The 21,942-nt window shown below is 43.2% G+C and overlaps 1 protein-coding gene across 2 annotated transcripts in view; it reads left to right on the forward strand.

Moving 5' to 3' along the window:
• The window catches only part of LOC309553665 (solute carrier family 23 member 2-like), a 419,408-nt gene that overhangs the window by 53,585 nt on the left and 343,881 nt on the right, over positions 1 to 21,942 (forward strand). The window contains exon 2 of one of the 2 annotated variants that reach the window (XM_082254993.1): positions 4,330 to 4,479. In XM_082254993.1, coding sequence (XP_082111119.1) covers positions 4,330 to 4,479 — 150 coding nt within the window. The remainder of the gene's footprint in view (positions 1 to 4,329; positions 4,480 to 21,942) is intronic. The other variant, XM_082254994.1, reaches the window with a different exon arrangement.

The following is a 21,942-nucleotide window of genomic DNA, read 5'->3' on the forward strand; positions in this document are numbered from 1 at the left end:
TAACATTGCCAAGGGGCAGTACATGCGCCTAAGGCGAAATTGTGCATCAGATACAGATTTTGAGTCCCAGTCAAAACTGTATACAGAAAGGTTCATACAAAAAGGGTACTGTAAAGAAAAATTGGAGAAAGATAGGCTGGCAGTACAGACCATCACAAGAGATTCCCTTCTGTCTAATATTCCCAAAGCAGCTAACCCTAAAACAGATGAGATTAGGATTATATTGGATTATAACGTTCAATATAAAAAAATTGAAGAAATTATTAGTAGGCATTGGCCGATCCTACAACAGGATAAGGTACTTGGGGCTAAATTACCCCCTAAACCTTCCTTTGTGTACAAGAAGGCTCCGACTCAACCACAGGTGTGGTATACATGCTCGAATGTGACTGCGGTCTGCAGTATGTAGGCAGGACGTCCAGGGCCCTGCAGACCAGAATAGCCGAGCATGTACGAAGCATTAAAAAAGGAAAAACCCCCCACCATGTTACCCAACGTTTCAAAAAACATCATAACAAAGACCCAAGGAGTCTGAGATTTTGGGGAATAGAAAGGGTCAACAAACATTGGAGGGGGGAAATTTCATTTGGAAACTCAGCCAGCGTGAATCGTTCTGGATATATGAAACTAAAGTGGGGGTTCCCCGCGGGTTAAACGTGGAGTTTGACCTTAATTGTTTTATTTCAGATCGGTAAATTATTTTCTTTATATTTGTTTTTTATTTCAGATCGGTAAATTATTTTCTTTATATTTGTTTTTATCATTTTAGTTGTGAATATTTTATTGATGTATTTTTATAGGGGTATCTTATTGTATTGCAGTGTATTTTAAGATTTTTATTAAGATTTCTATTAGGTTTTAATATGTGATCCAGATGGCAGCGGGACGTCGATAGCTCCATTTACATTTATATATATATAGGGGCTCCTTGTATATGGCTATAGGGATAGTAATAGTCCGTGGCACATTCATATTGATGGTATTGTCCGTGGCCAAAGGGTGAACGCTAACAATGAGAGCGTTGTCCCTGGAGTCACAACAAAAGACGTACTAGTAGTGTTTAGGGTTAAACATAGGGAAACACAGGCCAGTTAGTCCTATACCCCAGCTTTCCTATTTCCGCCAGATAATGGAATAGAGGAGTGGGGTAGAGAGGATGGCCAGGATCAAACACTATGTTTTCCTTGAGCCAGCTCGGCCAATCAGCGAGCGGCATAGTTCACATGATAGGCTGTCTTCCGGCACTAGACGTCTAGGCTTCCGCTAATCAGTGAGAAGCGGCGTCAGGGTTGCCGAGACGACGGAGACTAGCCAATCACAAGTCCGGGTCCAATGAGCGGCTAACCCGATTTACATAAGGGGTGACGTTTCATGCCGCCTTCAATACCGCTGAAGAAGTCTTCACCCATTGGGGGACGACACGCGTTCGGGGGGAAGGCGGAGCCGTTGACGTCACCCGCTGCTGTCTGGAAATCCGGCGAGGTTACCTGCAGGACCCGCCGGTATCGCTGTGACAGTTTTGCTGTTTTTTATCCACCTTCAAGTAAGAGGCTGTCTTTTATGCACTTTACCATTAAAGTTTATGTCAGTATCACACTATGGGCTTGTTCGGTCTTATGTCCCCTATTGCATGGTCCTGAGTGGAGCTGTTGTCCAGAGCCTATCCAGGGATACTGTCTGTCTTTGTTGCTGTGAAGTGGAGCTGTTCCATTTACTTGGGGATGACCGTTCCATGATTGCTCGTTTGTTACATGCCTTTGACAAGTTGGTTTAAGGTGAGAGGCCATTTCGTATGGTGGTGGTCGCGAGTGCACAAGCGCACCTGTCTTTTATACCAGAGAGTGTGTGACACCTGTTTTCCTCACGGGCATTGCATGGACTTGTAGTTCTCTCAATATTGTAGCCATTATACCTTTCAACAGTTCAATTTGCCAGCGCTGCTCTATTATATTTAAAGACTTTGACACGGGTGTTGTTTTTTGCCCTGAGAGTTCAGCTGCTTTACATGATTTTTATTATCCTTTTGCGCTGATACTACTTCTGTTACTGTGTAGTCTCTCTGGCTGCCAGCAGCACACAGGTAGGCAGCTTAAATTGGGATTTAGTGAGGAAGGGGAGTTTTATGTGATGAAGTCCAAGCCAAGAGTCTCTTGGGAAAAAGTTGTTGAAGTAATTGTAAGTTGAACACTTTGGTCCATAATCTGTCTAAAAATAAACAGTTCCACCAGATGTGCATACCTTTGTAACCTCTGAATCAAAATGCAAGGGATGGAGGTCTGCTAATCTGCTTGGTACCGTGTACCATTAAGTAAGGACATAAATGGCAGACTCAGTAGAAATTATGTTTATAGAACAAGGGGTAACCATGAACCAAATTTGTTGCCAATCCTCTTTGGATTTAATGATTGCAAGATCAACTTCCGAAATGGAAACAAAATGAGCTGTATGTGAGGGCAAGGGATTGAGTTGGACATATAGAATGATAATTTCATTAGGAGAAAGAGGTGTGTGGTAACAAATGTATTCAAAAATTGATAATTGAGTAGTAAGATCCTTATTCGTTTTCAGAGAGGAGACCCAATGTTTAATTTAAATATATAAGAAATTTTCTGTGAAAGTTATTTAATATCTAACAATAAATGGAGTTATCATTAATGAAGCAGTATAATTAATGGAATTTGTTAGATGTCCACAAGTGGAACGCACCAGGTGGGTATAGTGGGTTTCCTAGCAATAGCAGGGGTAAGTGCGGTGCTGGAATATTTGGCACAATCCCAGATGATTGCAGTGTGGTACATCAAGAGACTCATGGTTTGAGGTCTTGATTTAAATGGGAGACAAGGGAGTGCATGAACATTCACTGGAGAGCAGCGATGTGATTCCAGCTTTCTTGTTGGACCAGAGAAATATTATTACATGGTTTTGGAAAGAGTTAAAGTTGTTCTAAAGGCTAGACATGTTTCCTTAATGTATTCCCTGCTTTAAGACAAAAAATATCCCACTAGCTATATTGCCCCCTCTCATCCTTTTATACCTTCCAGGGACCAAACTTAATCCAGAGCTGTACCTAGCTGCTGTGGTACTGGTTTCTCGTTCTTCACAGGCTCAGACACAGCACTAGGAGCCATTGACTCCTGCTACAGGTAATCAAATCCTGTGAAGTGGAAGTGGGGGTCTGGGGACAGGGCTAAGCCAAGGTATGTTTGCCAATGGATGCTCTGGAAATGGCTTCCTATGCTGGCACACAGCAACAGAGGAGAGGACTGGGGGGGGGACCCCAGAAGAGGAGGTTCTGGGCTGCTCTGTCCAATACCATTGCATAGAGCAGGTAAGTATAAAATGTTTATTTTTTTATTACAAAAAATATCTTTTAGAGCTGCTTTAAGTGCAAAGATTAATAAAGGGGCAGGGATGGTATGAAAATGGTGGAGTGGTTTCAGGTGAATAGTCATCTTTAAAATAATTTTCCTTATCCATGAAATACTGTATTTTGTCCAGGAGGGTATTGTATTAGATTTTTATGGGTCCAAAATGTTGTGAAATAACTTGCTGAGCATACAGTATTTTTTAGTAATTTAAAATACCACTCCATGAATGCTTCAGTATTTTTTTACACTCTTTAGATAATACCACAGACTGAAATGTTAAAGAAAAAAACTTCTGTCCAAGTTCTATAACTTTTGAGTTTTTAAACAGGCTTTCTTCTCTGGTGGTGTTCTAGTTCTTCTTTACTGAAAAACATCTGAAATAAAGTTTTTAGTCAAAATGCAGCAATTGCAATATGCAGTAGATGGCAGCACTTGACCACCTTACCTTTTGAGAATGCTAAGAAAAACATGTCACAGAAAAAAAATCTACTATTTCTAGGCATTAGGTAACATTATTTATGTTTCAGGAAATACCTTGTATCAGTCATTGAAGACTACATATTCAAATTCCAGCAATATATGGTATTGTTTAAGTTAAAATGTAATACAATATTAAGCATCATATACTGTATGTGTACTACTGAAGGCTGATATTTGTCCCAGACCTTGAGAACTTAAAGCACATAGTGGTAAAAAAAGAAGAAAACCACATGGTTTAGAAAAACTTGTCTTCTGTTCTTAACAATGCTTTGTCCAGGCCTTTTCAAAGTGTCAAAAGATAAATGCGTAAAATAATGCAGTTATCATTTTACGAATTAAAGCTTCCTGAAATATGTTGATTTGTATAAATATTTGAAAACCTGTGTTCTAGTACAATAATCACCACGTAATCAAACATAAGTATTGCCATTGTTGTATAATTAAAGTTAAAACCATTTGCATTCTTTTTTTTTTTTTATAGGGACAGAGGCTATTTGATAAAGAGCCTGTAGGAAATGCTCAGAATATAACAGACATGAATGCAGAATCCTACAACACACCATCTACAGAATTAATTTATGCCATTAATGATAGACCACCTTGGTATTTGTGTATAATGCTGGCACTTCAGGTTGGTACATCTACATTTAAAGTAGGTGAGAACTCTTCTGAATGATTGTTAGATTTGAGAACAAGAAAAAATGTTGAAGATGTTTCAGTACTTCTCTGGCTTTTTTTTTGGTGATTACACCCCTTCAAAAAGATTGTTTACTGAGGAATCAGAGATTTCTTGTATTTTACTGTATGTCAGAACCTGCATCACCTGCTGGTACCACTGTCCTTCCCTGAATGGAAGGATGTAGTTCCTGTGGCCACCAACAGGTGTCTCCCAGTAGCCAGCTGATCCCAGTAATCAGTCTCCACCTGATGCTGGCTGCTGAGGTATATAACTGTTTCCCTAACCTCCATCACTAGCTCTGTGTTTTGCATGCGTGCCTGGTTATTGATGTGCTGCTCCTGACCTTGATCCTAACTTCTGCTGCAATTCTATTCCAGTACATGCACCCTGTGCCCTGCTACTTTGTTCCTGATCCCAGTTCTAGCCTCCCTCCCTATCAATCTCCAGTTCCTGTCTAACCTTGTTTATCTGTGCTCCCCATTTTGTACTGTATATACTGTATTATAGTTAGGTTGCTTGTTAAGAATTTTGTCACTTGGTTAATGGTTCACATATATCTTTATTTTTGTAGTGTTTTAGGCCCCTTTCACACTAGCAAACCGATCGGCTCCGCCTGTCCGCTTTTAGGACTGACCCGAACAGACCACTCATTGTTCTCTATGGAGTGGCGGATGTCAGCGGATGTGTCAACCGCCTCATAGTTTTACACCACCATCCAGAGCACTGTGCAGCATTACAGGCCTCCTCAGACCACTGTCCAGAGCACTGTACAGCTTTACAGGCCTCCTCAGACCACTGTCCAGGGCACTGTGCAGCATTACAGGCCTCCTCAGACCATCCAGAGTGGCTAAAAATTAAAATTCTATAGAACTGCATTACAATTTAAAAAAGAAAAAAATCTTTCATATAGATTGACCACAAAGCAGTGAGGCAGAGGAACCCGCTAGTAGGGGGCGAGGGACGCTAACACACCCAACCAAAACCGCGGGAGCAAAGAGCCAACACTGCATGAGTGTCAACAATGAAAGGAAAAAAATATAATTTTTTTCAAATTCTATTTTGATGAGGGTGCCTTTTTCTTTCTGCAAATTCTATGTAATAGCCGCCTCCCTTCCTTTTATCTGCATTACAATTTAACCACTTAAGCCCCGGAAGATTTTACCCCCATTCCGACCAGGGGGTATTTTGCGATTCGGCACTGCGTGACTTTAACGGACAATTGCGCGGTCGTGCGACGCTGTACCTAAACAAATTTGGCGTCCTTTTTTTCCCACAAACAGAGCTTTCTTTTGGTGGTATTTGATCACCTGTGCGATTTTTTGATCACGCGCTATAAACAAAAAAAGAGCGTCAATTTTGCAAAAATAGCAATATTTTTCACATTTTTTTATATGAAATTCCCCAAAAAAAAAATTTAAAAATCAAAATTTTTTTACTTTTTCGGCCAATTTGTTTTATGCTACCTATGTTTGGTAAAAAAAATCGCAAAAAGCGTATTTTGATTGGTTTGCGCAAAAGTTATCGCGTTTACTAACAAAGGGAAAGATTTCTGTCATTTTTGTTGTTTTTTTTTTTAACGTGTAATGGCGGCGATCTGCGATTTTTTTTGCGGTACTGCGACATTGGGGCGGACAGATCGGACCCTTGACTGACATTTTTGACACTTTTGGGGTTACCAGTGACATTTCTACAGTAATCAGTGCTATATATATGCACTGTTACTGTAAAAATACACTGGTAGTGAAGGGGTTAACTTTATTTGGGAGGGAGGGGCTGTGTGTATCCCAAGGGGCGTGCTTTCTACTGTGATTGGCTGGGGCTTGAGCTGTATGGACACTGATCAACGGATCTACATACTAGATCCGAGTGATCAGTATCCTAACAGCAAGGAGAATGACAGGCAGCTTGTTTACACAAGCTGCCTGACATTCTCCCTCTCCCCCGCCGATCGCCGAGTGACCGGCGGACATCGGGTCCGCCGGTCACACGCGCGGGGGGGTCCGTGACCACGCGGGAGCGGGAGCGCGCCTCCGGGGGTGCGCGCTCGCTCCCTAGACCCTCACAAGCTAGTGACGTAGCCCTACGTCACTTTGCCTGTGAGGGGCTGACTGCCGACGTAGATCGGCGTTAGGCAGTCGGCAAGTGGTTAAAACATAGAAACATGGAAACATAGAATGTGTGTCGGCAGATAAGAACCATTTGGCCCATCTAGTCTGCCCAATATATCTGAATCCTATGAATAGTCCCTGGCCCTATCTTATATGAAGGATAGCCTTATGCCTATCCCATGCATGCTTAAACTCCTTCACTATATTTGCAGCTAGCACTTCTGCAGGAAGGTTATTCCATGCATCCACTACTCTCTCAGTAAAGTAATACTTCCTCATATTACTTTTAAACCTTTGCCCTTCTAATTTAAAACTGTGTCCTCTTGTGGTAGTTTTTCTTCTTTTAAATATGCTCTCCTCCTTTACCGAGTTGATTCCCTTTATGTATTTAAAAGTTTCTATCATATTCCCTCTGTCTCTTCTTTCTTCCAAGCTATACATGTTAAGGTCCTTTAACCTTTCCTGGTAAGTTTTTTCCTGCAATCCATGTACTAGTTTAGTAGCTCTTCTCTGAACTCTCTCTAGAGTATCTATATCCTTCTGGAGATATGGCCTCCAGTACTGCGCACAATACTCCAAGTGAGGTCTCACCAGTGTTCTGTACAGCGGCATAAGCACTTCTCTCTTTCTACTGCTTATACCTCTCCCTATACATCCAAGCATTCTGCTGGCATTTCGTGCTGCTCTATTACATTGTCTTCCCACCTTTAAGTCTTCTGAAATAATTACTCCTAAATCCCTTTCCTCAGATACTGAGGTCAGGACTGTGTCAAATATTCTATATTCTGCCCTTGGGTTTTTACGCCCCAGGTGCATTATCTTGCACTTATCCACATTAAATTTCAGTTGCCAGAGTTCTGACCATTCTTCTAGTTTTCCTAAATCCTTTTCCATTTGGCGTTTCCCTCCAGGAACATCAACCCTGTTACATATCTTTGTGTCATCAGCAAAAAGACAAACCTTACCATCGAGGCCTTTTGCAATATCACTTATGAAGATATTAAACAAAATTGATCCCAGTACAGATCCCTGAGGTACCCCACTGGTAACATGACCTTGTTCTGAATGTTCTCCATTGACTACAACCCTCTGTTGTCTGTCACTCAGCCACTGCCTAATCCACTCAACAATATGGGAGTCCATGCTCAATGACTGCAGTTTATTGATAAGTCTTCTATGTGGGACAGTGTCAAAAGCCTTACTAAAATCTAGATATGCAATGTCTACTGCACCTCCACCGTCTATTATTTTAGTCACCCAGTCAAAAAAATCTATAAGATTTGTTTGACATGATCTCCCTGAAGTAAACCCATGTTGTTTTTCATCTTGCAATCCATGGGATTTAAGATGTTCCACAATCCTATCCTTTAATAGGGTTTCCATTAATTTGCCTACTATTGATGTCAGACTCACTGGTCTATAGTTGCTCGATTCCTCCCTACTACCTTTCTTGTGAATGGGCACGACATTTGCCAATTTCCAATCTTCCGGGACGACTCCTGTTACTATTGATTGGTTAAATAGATCTGTTAATGGTTTTGCCAACTCACCACTAAGCTCTTTTAATAATCTTGGGTGTATCTCATCAGGACCCTGTGACTTATTTGTCTTCACTTTAGACAGCAATCTTAGAACATCTTCCTCTGTAAAGACACATGCATCAAACGATTCATTAGTCATCCTTTCAAGTGGAGGTCCTTCTCCTTCTTTTTCTTCTGTAAAAACTGAACAGAAGTATTCATTAAGGCAGTCGGCTAGCCCTTTATTCTCTTCTACATACCTTCCGTCCTTTGTTTTTAATTTAGTTATTCCTTGTTTTAATTTCCTTTTTTCATTTATATATCTGAAGAATGTCTTATCCCCCTTTTTCATAGACTGAGCTAGTTTTTCTTCTGCCTGCGCTTTAGAAGTTCTTATAACTTGCTTGGCCTCTTTCTGCCTAATCTTGTAGATTTCCTTATCTTCATTGCTCTGTGTTTTTTTATAATTACAAAATGCTAGCTTTTTATTTTTAATGATTTGGGCCACTTCTGCTGAGTACCACAGTGGTCTCTTCCTTTTTTTTGCTTTTACTGACAAGTCTAATGCAATTTTCTGTTGCCTTCAATAATGCACCTTTTAAGTAGTCCCATTTCTCCTGGACTCCATGTAATCCGTTCCAGTCTGATAAGGACTCATTTATGACTAATTTCATTTTTGAAAAGTCTGTTTTTCTAAAATCTAAAACTTTTGTTTTTGTGTGGTGTGACTCTTTCACAGTTCTTATATTAAACCACACTGACTGGTGATCACTAGATCCCAAGGTTTCGCCTACAATGACATCATATACCGAATCCCCATTTGTGAATACCAAATCCAAAATGGCCTCCCTCCGGGTTGGCTCCTCAACCACTTGTTGCAGAGACAACCTCAGTAGGGAATTTAGAATATCTGTACTCCTGGTAGAACTTGCTATTTTGGTTTTCCAGTTTATATCTGGAAGATTGAAATCTCCCATAATGATAACTTCTCCTTTCATTGTCATTTTAGCTATTTCTTCAACTAGTAGATCATCTAGTTCTTTAACTTGACCAGGTGGTCTATATATCACACCTACACGAGTTACTGCATGATTAGCAAACTGCAACGTAACCCAAACTGACTCTATGTTGGCCTCACCAACTTGTATTAGGTTAGATTTAATGCTATCTTTCACATACAGGGCCACTCCTCCTCCTTTCTTGCCTTCTCTGTCTCTTCTGTATAAAGAGTACCCTGGTATGGTTATGTCCCAGTCATTTCTTTCATTAAACCATGTCTCCGTAACAGCCACTAAATCTACATTCTCAGATGCCATTATTGACCCAAGTTCATTGATTTTTTTACCTAAACTGCGAGCATTTGTAGACAGGACTCTGAGCTTATCATTTCTTAACCTCTGTGCTTCTGACCTGTTCTGGCATTGTTTCGGGGGGCAATTGGACTCTTGTATTTTCACTCTTTTGCCCCCCCTTCCTAGTTTAAATACTCTTTCGCAAATTCTTGGAGTTGTTCACTAAGTACATTTGTTCCTTTGAGAGAAAGATGCAAACCATCTTTTTTGTACAGTTCCTTTCTATTCCAAGTAGAGCTATCATGAGAAACAAAGCCAAATCCTTGCTCTTGACACCATTTACTAAGCCATATGTTGAACTCCTTTATGCGCCTCTGCCTATCATTCTGAACATTATGCACAGGCAGAACTTCAGAAAATGAAATGGTGGATGCAAAATCCTGTATGTCATTTCCAAGTGTGATAAAAGATTTAACTTCTCTATCGGGTGGTGGCTGTCAGTAGAAGTGTCTGCTGTCACCCACTGGCATCTGATCTGGTCTGCTAAATTTAGACAGATATGGATCCATTAATCATCCGTCCGGCAAATTGGCTTGGATGACAATCAGATGGAAACAAACAGGTAGTCCGTTTCCATCTGACCACACCATAGAAAACAGTGGGCTGTGTCTGTGTCTGCTCTGCATAGCAGAGTAGATGCGGACCTGTCATCCATCTGCTCAGCGGGGATCAGCGGACAGTTCCCCTGCTGAGAAATCGGATCTCCTTGGGCGGATTCCACTCCGTCTGAAAGGGGGTCTTACTATTTGTGGATGTTGAATGGGTTTTGTGTCACTATTTATAAATCTGACTTTAATTATACACAGTCTGATTTCAGTTTCCTAAGTACAGCTACACTGATCTGATCATCTTTGCTGCTGCTGGGTGCCTGCATTTGGTATCCCTTACACTGCAGATCTGATGTTTAGACGCAGAGAAGCTGGCAAAGAACCTGAAGGGCAGCCATAAATGGTACAAGCCCAATACAACGCTTGGATCAGGCTATTTAAGGCAAACCTAAGAGGCTATAAAGATTACTTCCTATGTCTCAAAGCTACGCTGCTACACACAGATTTCACAACTCATTTGAAAATCTAAATCTATGTCATGAGGCTAATTCCTGCTGCCTGTCTTCATTAGAAAATCATTTATCCATGTATGGAAACCAAAAGGCTGTCCATAGACAGACAGGATGGAGAATGACAGGTAGAGAGACATCTGCCTATCCTTCCACTATTCAAACATCCTTCAATCCTTGTCTGATATTTTGAAATTCATCATTTGCAGGTCCCCCTTTTTCTCTCCTGTAAGGTTATTTTAGGTAGTATAAAACATGTCCAGTAAGAGTATTGTAGTTCACCTAATATTTTTATTTTTTTACTATCTGTTTTCCATTGCAGGGATTTCTTTTCACTTCCTGTCCCATAATCAAACAAGAAGTGAGTGGAAATCCCAGCAAATTAGGGAAGTTCCTTGGGGACCCCCAGGTCATCAGAAGTAGTGTCCCCATTGGAAGATTTCCCCTCTATTACATTTCTGGGAACAACCCAAATTTGGGATTTTCTTTTATTTTCACATTCAATGATAATGGTAAACAGGACAAATAGAGAAGGTGAATAACGCTTACTGAAATTTACATACTTTGTTGCACAGACAGCAATAAAAACTGAAAAGTGTTCTAATCCCCCTCAACTCTATCCAAAACTCCAAAACTAAAATAAAGTTTGCCTTTAGTTATACTTTAAAATCTGAACAGCTTAAAGCAGAACTCTAGGTATATATTTTGTAGGACAGGTACATTGGGCCATAGTTACATAGTCTAGTTGGTAAAAGACACAAGTCCATCCAGTTTAACCCACAGGGGAAAAAAAACCCATTACATTGGACCATTTTAAGTATGCATATGTTCTTTTCCATACAAGGTGGAGGAGCAGAGCGGTGACATCACAATCTCTACCTCATCCAATCAGAAAATGCCTTGCATTTACAGAAAAAAAATGCAAGATGTTTTGACCCTCTGTGGTTACTATGCAGCAGGGTCGCTGCTTGTCACAAGACCCGGAAAACAGCGGTGATCACTGTAGTAGTGGCGACTACTACAGTGGTTTCCACCTTCTCCAGGGATCCCACAGGTAGGAAATTGCATACTTACATTGGTCCAAACTGGACCATTGTAACTATGCAATAAAATTCATACCTGGAATTTCGCAGATGGGCCGCTGACACGGCCTGCAATGATGCTGCTCTAAAGTATCAGTATCGCTTGGGCTTATCAGAAACTTTGAAAGATGAACTTGCCCGGTTGGACATGCCTGACTCTTTGGAGGACCTGGTAAAACTTGCCACTCAATTAGACCATTGACCTTGAGAATGATGGTCAGAGATATGTATATTGCTCCTTCAGGCCCATGTGGTGGTGCCGAAGGTCCAACCCGCCCTGTCTACCAATCCTCCAGCCAGCCAGCAACTACATTCAAAGTTAAACCAATGCAGATTGGCCTTCTTTGTCCTGCCTTGTCACCAGAGGAGAAACTACAATGATACCAGTCCAACCTATGCCTATACTGTAGGGAACCTGGTCATTTCCGAATCAACTGTCCTGTCCGCCAAGTAAGTCTCTTCACAGACATTCTACTTACCTTCAGGTTTCAGGAATCACCACCAGCTCAGGTCACCAAGACTTTATACACTTTGACATCTTGAGTTCCCCCATGTTTCCAGTAATTCTTGGCATACCATGGTTACAAGCTCATAATCCCCTGGTGGATTGGGGTACAGTGACCAACTCTTTCCAGTCAGCCTATTGCCAGCGGAACTGCTACAGAACAAACCCTGTTTACCCTATATTGGGCCTCAGCAGCCAACCAGACTCTAACCTCTGCTTGCTCATACCACTGGTACAGTAAATCATGAGTTTCTCAAAGTTTTTGACAAGAAAGGAGCAGACACTCTTCCACCACATTGGTGTTAAGTCCCATTGAGTTGCTCCCCGGGGCAGGGATCCCTTTTGGCCGCATATTTCCCTTATCTTAACTAGAATTAGAGGTTCTTCGGCAATATATCAATGAGAATCTTAAAATAGGTTTCATCCACCCTTCAACTTCACCAGCAGGAGCTGGTATATTCTTTGTAGAGAAGTAAGACCACTCTCTTCGACCTTGTGTGACTATCAGAAGCTCAATAAGATTACTGTTAAAACCGCTACCTTCTCCCCTTAATTTCTAAAGTTTTTAAAGATTCCGGATGGCCCGGATATTTACTAAGCTTGATTTGCGGGGGGCCTACAACTTGATACGCAGCAGGGAAGGGGATCAGTGGAAGATAGCATTTTGAACTCGCTTTGGGCATTTCAAATACTTGGTGATGCCTTTTGGCCTGTGCAATGAACCTGTCACGTTTCAACATTTGGTAAACTACATCTTCTGAGAGTCCCATGGATCTTTTTCTAGTTGTGTAGTTCCAGTGGCTCCCGGAGGCTCAAACTGTATTTGAAAAACTAAAGGCCCTCTTCACTTCAGCCCCAGTTCTGCAGCATCCTGATCCAGCTCTGCCATATGTGCTTGAAATTGATGCCTCGGAAACAGCAACAGGGGCCGTGTTGTCACAACAACATGGTCCTAAAGCCTTGGTGCACCCTGTGGCCTTCTTCTCTCGGAAGTTGAGCTAATCTGAGAGGAATTATGACATGGGTGACAGGGAACTACTGGCGATCAAATCAGCATTTTAAGAATGGAGATATCTGCTGGAAGGTGCAGCACACCCTGTTCTAATCTTTACGGACCACAAAAACCTTGAGTACCTTTGGTCCGCTAAACATTTGAGGCCTCAACAAGCCAGGTGGGCTCTGTTGTTTTCAAGATTTTATTTTAATATCACTTAAAGTCCAGGATCCAAGACTGGCAAAAAGACAGACGCCTTATCCCGCATGTTTCCAGATACCCCTGAATCACTTTCATCAGGCACCATCTTGTCATCCCAGAACAGTAGATACAGCCAGACCTGATAACTTTTAATAAACAAGCTTCTGCAGGCTGTCCTGAACCTGACGGCTCCATTTGTCAGAAACAAGAAGGTATGTGGTGGCGCAACAACAAATTTGTTGTTCCACAGGAGGTTCGTCCAGGGGTGCTCAGCACTTTCTATGACCACCCACTGGCAGGGCACTTTGGGACATTTAGGACATTAAAGTTGATACAGCGTTCCTTCTGGTGGCCACACCTTAGCCAGGATTGTAAGGACTATGTGAGATCATGCACCAACTGTATCCGCAACAAGAGCGAACAATCTAAGTTCTGGAGCCTACTAAGGCTATTACCTGTTCCCAAACATGGGAAATGATTTCTATGGGATTCATCGTGGACCTCCCTCCTTCTGAAGGGTTTACTTTTATCTTTGTAGTCATAGACAGCTTGTCCAAAATGGCTTACATTATTCCAATGACTGGCACTCCTACAGCTTCAGAGATGGCGCATGCCTTCATTAAAGAAGTAGTGCAGCTACACGGGGTATCAAGGAACATTGTGTCTGACAGAGGTGTACAAATTCATGTCTAGATTTTGGAAATCCATCTGCAAGGCCCTGAAAATTGAGATCTGCTTATCCTCTGCATACCACCCTTAGAGTAATGGCCAAACCGAGCATACTTATCAAACCTTGGAGCAGTATCGCAGTACCTCAGATGTTTATTGTCCTTTTCACAGGATGATTGGGCCTCTCTACTGCCTCTTGCAGAATTTGCATACAACAATGCAGTCCATTCATCCACAAATCAGGCTCCGTTTTTGGCTACCTATGGGTTCCACCCTACCTTCCTACAAAACATCATGCCAGAAAATAAATTGCCCACAGTCCAAGATAATCTAGCTTTTCTTCAGTCTAACTCTCAGCTACTCCAGGAAGTCATGCAGTAAGCTCAAGAAGACAGAAAAAAATACTATGACAGAAACCGGAAAGGGCAGTTGGTTCTAAAAGAAGGAGACAAAGTCTGTCTATCTACTGCTATCCTGAAGCTTCACAGAAGTTGGGTCACAGATATATTGGGCCCTTTGAGGTAAAAAGGAAAATCAATCCTGTGGCCTACGAGCTGGTATTTCCCAGCACTTACATAATTCACCCAGTGTTTCATGTCTCACTGCCTAAACTAACTGTGCCTGATCCCTTTCCTGGGAGAAGTGTGTTGCCACCTCCACCTGTGGTGAATTGATATTTAAAGTTGAATCCATCCTGAACTTTAGAAGGAGAGGTTGCCAAACTCAGTATCTCATAAAATGGAAGGGTTACCCCCCTGAAGAGAATTCTTGGGAGCTAGAACAGAATATTCATGCCTCTGAGCTTCTTCAGGACTTTGCCAACAGGTTCTCTGAGAAGATAGCTAGAATGAACATTGGGAGGCTGTCCATTGGGGGGCAGGGGGGAATGGCAGGAAGCTAGTTCGGCTAATATTAGTTCTCATACAGCTAATGCTTATCCTTGTGCAGCTAATGCTAACCCTTGTGCAGCTAATGCTCATTCATGTGCAGCTAATGCTCATTCATGTGCACAAGCACGCACAACAATGGCCTATTTAAAGGCGACCCTGATGGATGATAGCTTCTGGATGTTCTTTTAGCTTCCCCTGATTTGTGTTCCTGTGTTCTTGCCTGTGCTGACTGATGCTCCCATTGCTTGTTCTTAACCTTGCTCTGTGGATCTGTCAGGGTGCCAGAAAACCAGACCACATGAAGTTTCATGTAAAATAAATCAGTTTATTAGAGCAACAACAATAAACGCACAGCAAGTGATGAGTGATGAGCGAAATCAGGAACAGCCAGGGTCAAGTCCAGGCCGTCATTGGCCAGGTAGTCATCCAAACCAGGATTGAGTCTTAAAGCTGGTAGTCATCCAAGCCGGGGGCCGAGTCCAATGGCGGGTAGTCTGCCAATGCCAGGTCATCTGCTGATGTTGGGTCGTCTACCAATGCGAAGTCGAGAGCCAGGAAAGTCATCAGCCAAGCAAGGTCATGCATGGAGGAACACGGAGAACAGAAGACTGCTAACAGTGATGCACCTTGGAGCCCAAACACAAGGGCAGTCAGGTGTGCAACATCATCACTGAGCGACGCCCAGATAGCAGGCAAGTGATGATGCAAACAGAGTTTATAAAAGACAGCAGTCTGCACATGTCCAAGATGGCTGCCAACAGGAAGGCAAGGTAAGACCTTGACAGTACCCTCCCCTCAATGGCCCCTCCTTTGCGGACAAAATCGGTTTCTGAGGAAAGTGAGCATGGAAAGCACAGAGAAGAGCGAGAGCATGAACATCAGTGGAGGGAACCCAGGAATGCTCCTCAGGACCATAATGCTTTCAGTGCACCAGGTATTTAACCTGACCTCAGAACAGACGAGAATACAAGATACTGCTAACTTCATACTCCTCATGATTGCCCACAGGAATGGGATGAGGGTGAGGAAGTGAAGAAGTATAGCGATTACAAACCAGTGGCTTCAAAAGTGACACGTGAAAAACATTGGAGATACGCATGCCGGGAGGAAGATCAAGGGCATAGACCACCGGGTTCACCGGAGGATGCGAAAAGGCCCAACAAAATTGGGTGCCAGTTTAGTAGTGGGTACCCTGAGGTTGAAATTACAGGTCGACAACCACACCCTCTCCCCGACCTGGTACGAAGGAGCAGATAAACATCTCTGGTCTGCCTGGAGCTTCTAAAGCTGTGCAGAGACCCGTAAAGACTCTTGAATCTGCACCCAAGAGGAACGGAAGACACAAAGATGATCCTCCACAGCCAGGATGTCCTGTGGTGAGAACAACTCAGGCAACACAATGGGTTGAAACCCATAATTGGCCATGAATGGAGACGAGTTGATGGCAGAGTTCCTGGCAAACTCTGCCCAGGGTAGCAGATCAACCCAATTGTCCTAATGGTCATAATATATATAATAGCGGAGAAGTTGCTCCAGAGCTTGGTTGGAACACTCAGTGGCACCGATGGTAGGCTGAGGAGAAGGAGAGTTGAATACTAAACTGTGAGCAAAAGGCGCGCCAGAACCTGGAGACAAACTGGCTCCCATGGTCTGAGACAATCTCCTTAGGCAACCCGTGTAAGCGGAAAATCTCCCTGGCAAACACAGAGGCAAGCTTCTGAGCGGTAGGAGGCCGCTTAAATGGAACACAGTGGCACATTTTGGAGAACTGGTCGACAACCATGAGGATAACCGTGTAAACTCGAGGCGTGGCAGGTTCCACAATAAAATCCATGGCCAGGTAAAACCAGGGACCCATTGGGAATGGAATGCAGTAGGCCCAAGGGAAGGTGCCGCGGTGATTTGTTCTGGGCACAGAATGAACAAGCAGCAACATCAGTGTGGAGAGATGGCCACCAGAACTGATGGGAAATAGCCCAGGACAACTGGTTCTTACCAGAATGACTGGCAGTCTTGAAATTGTGGTACATGTGCAATAGTCTGATGTGCAACCCCTCAGGTACAAAGCATTTGCCAGCAGGTCTCTTTGTGGGAGCATCAGGTTGGGCTGTTCCCCAAGAGGAGAGGTTAAGTTGATGCGGATGGCAGCCAGGATATGATCCGAAGGTATGACCGGTGTCAGCGCGGAGTCCTCGCTGGACAATTCAGAATACTGGTGAGACAAGGCATCAACTTTTAATATTCTTGGAGCCAGGCAAATAGGAGACCACATAGTTAAAACGAGACAAGAATAAGGCCCATCTGGCCAGATTGGGTGTGAGCCTCTTGGCCTTCGAGAGATACGTCAGATTCTTATGATTGGCGACAATGAGAACTGGAACCACAGAACCTTCAAGCAAGTGTCTCCACTCCTTAAGAGCCAGCATAATGGCCAAGAGCTCTCTGTCTTCAATCTCATAATTGCGTTCAGCTGAAAACAGCTTCTTGGAGTAGAACCCACAAGGAAGTAAGGGTCCATCAGGAGTCTGACGCTAAGACCGGAGGGCTCCTACTCCTGTCTCAGACACATTCCACCTCTAGGACAAAGGGCAAACCAGGATTGGGATGAGACATAATGGGAGCTGAAACTAAAGCAGACTTGAGGGCCTCGAAAGCTTGGATGGCAGTAGGTGTCCAATTGTGGGGATCGTTACCCCTCTTGGTCAGATCTGAGATAGGATTTGCCAAAGAGGAAAAGTTCCTGATAAATTTCTGATAATTGTTGGCAAACCTAGGGAAACACTGAATGGAACGAAGACCACTAGGGTGAGGCCATTGTAGAACAGCTGAAACCTTCTGAGGGTCCATGGAGAACCCTTCAGCAGAAATGATGTAGCTCATGAAGGCAACCTGAGACAGGTGGAATTCACATTTCTCAAGCTTACAGAAAAGCCCATTCTCACGTAACCATTGCAGCACCCGTCTGACATCCAGGTAGTGTGATTCAATGGAGTCTGAGTAAATCAAGATGTCGTCCAAATAGACTACCATGCATTGCTGCAACATATTACAAAATATATAATTGATGAACTGCTGGAAGACAGAGGGCGCATCACAAAGGGCATCACTAGTTATTCGCAATGACCAGTTCTGGTATTAAACGCGGTCTTCCACTCATCGCCCTCCTTGATCCTTTCGAGGTTATACGCGGTCCTTAGGTCAAGCTTGGTAAAGACCGTTGCCCGCTTGAGGCGGTCAAACACTTCAGTAATCAACAGAATCGGGTATGCATTCTTGACTGTGATGCAATTGAGGCCCCTATAATCAATGCAAGGTCTCAACTCACCCCCTTCTTCTTTACAAAGAAAAACCGGCACCCGCTGGAGAAGTGGACTTGTGAATGTGGCCCAGGGCAAGCGCATCCACCATGTACTCCCCTATGGCCTTATTCTCCACAACCGAGAGAGGATAAACCCTTCCAAGAGGGGGAATGGCACCAGGTTGCAAGTCTATGGCACAATCATACGGACGATGAGGAGGAAGAGTACCAGCGCGCACCTTGTCAAATACATCTTGATACTCATGATATTCAGTAGGCAATACTGAATCTGAGGAGGTACAAGTACCTTAACAGGCCCATGGATACAAACAGCGCCACACTGTGGAGACCAAGAGAGGATCTCGACTGACTGCCAATCAAAGGTCGGATTGTATTTCCGAAGCCAAGGGTACCCAAAAACAACAGAGTAGTGTGGGGTCTCGTTGGTAACCTGTGCGGATTGTGAGGTCTGCCATCAATCGCCTCGATGACTAGAGGAGAAACACGGGGTTGCAAGGGTATGGAATTTGCAGCAGCAAACGTACTGTCAATAAAGTAACCGCCAGCACCGGAGTCTACCAACACCACCGAACCTGCTGCCCAGGAGAGGACAACTGTGAATAGCGGTTTATCTTTACAGGAAACTGGGATGAGGAATTTCCACCTAAGATCTGTCCCGGACAGTACCTTAGGTGCGAGACGGGTAGGACAAGATTTCAGGAAACGCCCACCAAGGCCGCAATACAGGCACCGGCCCTCCCTCCTCCTAAAGGCCCGCTTAGCCTCAGAAAGGCGAGTGAACCCCAGCTGCAAGGGTTCACAGCCAGACGCACCATCCCCAGGAGGCGTGGGAGGTGAGAGAGGAATGGGTGGAGAAGAAAAGGTAGCAGACAATCTGGTAGGAGACCGCTGCAGGCGCTTCTTAAATGATGGTCTCTCCCTGAGCCTGGTATCGATCAAAATCAGGAAAGAAATGGAGCCTCAAGCTCGTCAGGGAGATCCTTGGCCACAATCCCGCCCTTCAATGCATCGGAGAGACCATGAGAGAAGACAGCCACCAGAGCCTCATTATTCCAGCCCACCTCTGCTGCCAAGGTACGAAATTCAATGGCATACTCGGCAATGGCTCGTATACCCTGTTGAAAGAACATGAGCAGCTTAGCAGCAGAGGCAGAGCCAGCAGGCACATAGAATATCCTACGTAAGAAGGCAACAAAACTCCGTTAATTGAGTATCACAGGATTATCGTTCTCCCATAAGGGATTCGCCCAAGCCAAGGCCTTGTCTGAGAGCAACGAGATTTGGAAGCCCACCTTGGACCTGTCAGAGAGAAATGTCTGAGGAACCATCTCAAAATAAATGCCCACTTGGATTAGAAAGCCACGACACTGACTCGGTTTACCCCCATAGCGCTAAACCAGTCATTCCTCTGGTAACAGCGATTCCAGCTGCAGGAGCAGCAACAGGAGCAGCAGCAGTAGGAACCACTGGCCTAGCAGCGCCAGGAGCAGGGTGTGCTTTGTGTTCAAGCAACGTCTGCAATGCCTGAGCGAAGCAACCCAAAAGAGGATCTTGTTGATTGAGTCTGGAAACCAGCATAGGGAGTGTAGGAGCACCTGCATCGTCAGGATTTATGGCCCTTGTGTACTGTCAGGGTGCCAGGAATCCAGGCCACATGAAGATGCAAGTAAAATAAAGCAGTTTATTAGAGCAACAACAACAAACACACAGCAAGAGTAAGTAGCAAAATCAGGAACAGCCAGGGTCAGGTCCAGAGCGGGTAGTCATCCAGGCCGGGATCGAGTCTAGAAGCGGGTAGTCATTCAAGATGGCTGCCAACAGGAAGTCAAGGTAAGAGCTTGACAGGATCCTGACTTTGGCTTGCCTCTGACTATTCTCTGCCTGATCTCCTGGTTCCGATTTCAGCTTCCTACTGGACCTTGCTCTGCCTGCTTCCCTGATACTGACCTGGCCTGCCTCCTGTATATCTTGCTGTCTTACTGTGTATGACCCCGGCTCACCTTGACTACATCCCTGACTGTTGCAGTTATCTGCTATAAAGCTACAGGCACCAATGCTTGGCAGTCACCTGCTATCAAGCTACCGGCACCCATGCTTCTTTGAGCCTTGTACCTCTGTTACCACCTCCAGGGGTGCTCGGACCAGAGCCGCAAGGGAAGCCTTGGGAAACTCAGCCTCCAACCAAGGTATGTGACAATGACATTGGATTCCTAGCGCACCAAGGTTCAGTTAAAGAGGCAGCACACCAGACATCTGCTTTGTGACACATTTTGTATGACTGAAATATTTGATTTAGCTGTCCAATAAGGGATGAGTCACTGGAATGAGACATTACCTTATGTATATAAATTTCACATTGAGCTATTGGATTGTATAAACAACAAGTAGAACAAAATGTGAAAAAAGAACTTCACAGGCAGGGTAAAAAAACTAAAAATCTAAAAACATTAAATATTTACATGGTTAAAAAAAAAAATCTAAGATTTAAACATGTATTTTTAGTTATGATCATAAAATTAAATAAATACATACATAAATAAAGTACAAAACCCTGCATAATCCTTAAATTAACCTTACCTCAGGCTCGTGTCACGTACAAAAGCTATCTAATAAAGTTAGCAGTGGGCTATATATTTATGAAGGACGCCACAATGTCTCTTCTCACTAATAATTATTTTACCTATTGTACCTACAACATCCATTGTTATTAGTAAATACATAAATGCTTCTTGCAGGGCCTTTGATGCTAATTGCAGCATGTTTTTTGCATCATACTGTAAAGCGGAGATTTAGATATTTCTTAGTTGGTGAAGGCTCTGCATGCATAGACAGATGCATGGCATGTACATTTTTAGGCAAATACCACCTATACTGCACTACATAATGTCCATTTTCTAGAGGCATAATTACATCAAGAGGTCTTCCAGTAAATTTTACCTTCACTTGTAAATTCCAAAACGTCAATGATCCCCTCTCCCCCCCATCGGCATTGTGGTCAGAGGTTTCCTTAAGGTTTTAATCAGCCTATAAAATATTCCTGTAAACTGCATTTCTGTCACATTCAGACTTAAGACTTCTGGAAAATGAATTCCCATATGATTTGTAAATGTCCCATGAAACATTTGGTCGGACACAGAATATTGTGTAAAGCAGTTACTTCTGATCAATGCATGTCATTGTGAGTCAATATATGTTGATTACATGAGACTAAAAAGGCATAGTGCTAAAGTTAGTCTCAAAGTGCTGTACAGCAAAATTTCCAAATTGTACTTTAAATTTAGCTGATCTATTTAATTTGTTGTAAAGTAAAAGTCCCTACTAGATTTTGCAGTTTATAAGTATGCCTTCCTGTGCCGGTAGCTATATCCTCCATACTATAAGGATGAACTTGAGTTAACAAGATCAATCATTCAGTAAACTGATCATGTAACTCAACATGATAAAATAATCAATAACTTATGTAAAGCTATATGATTCTGGCTTCAATAAAGATTGGCCTTCAGCTAAATAGTAGTCTATGTTATGAATCATCAAGTGCACTTATATGTGGAAAAGGCTCCAGGCACATTTATTTCAAGGTTGGTTCTTCCCTAGCAGGGTAGATAAGGTCACTCACATCGTAGATGAACTTTCAACACATTTCTAGATTTTAAGCTCTAACGAGCAGGGCCTTCTAGTTCCTCCTGTTTTGAATTGTATTGTAACTGTATTGTCTTCC

Source organism: Pelophylax lessonae (genome assembly GCF_965119305.1).
Source record: "Pelophylax lessonae genome assembly, chromosome: 4".
Lineage (NCBI taxonomy): Eukaryota > Metazoa > Chordata > Amphibia > Anura > Ranidae > Pelophylax > Pelophylax lessonae.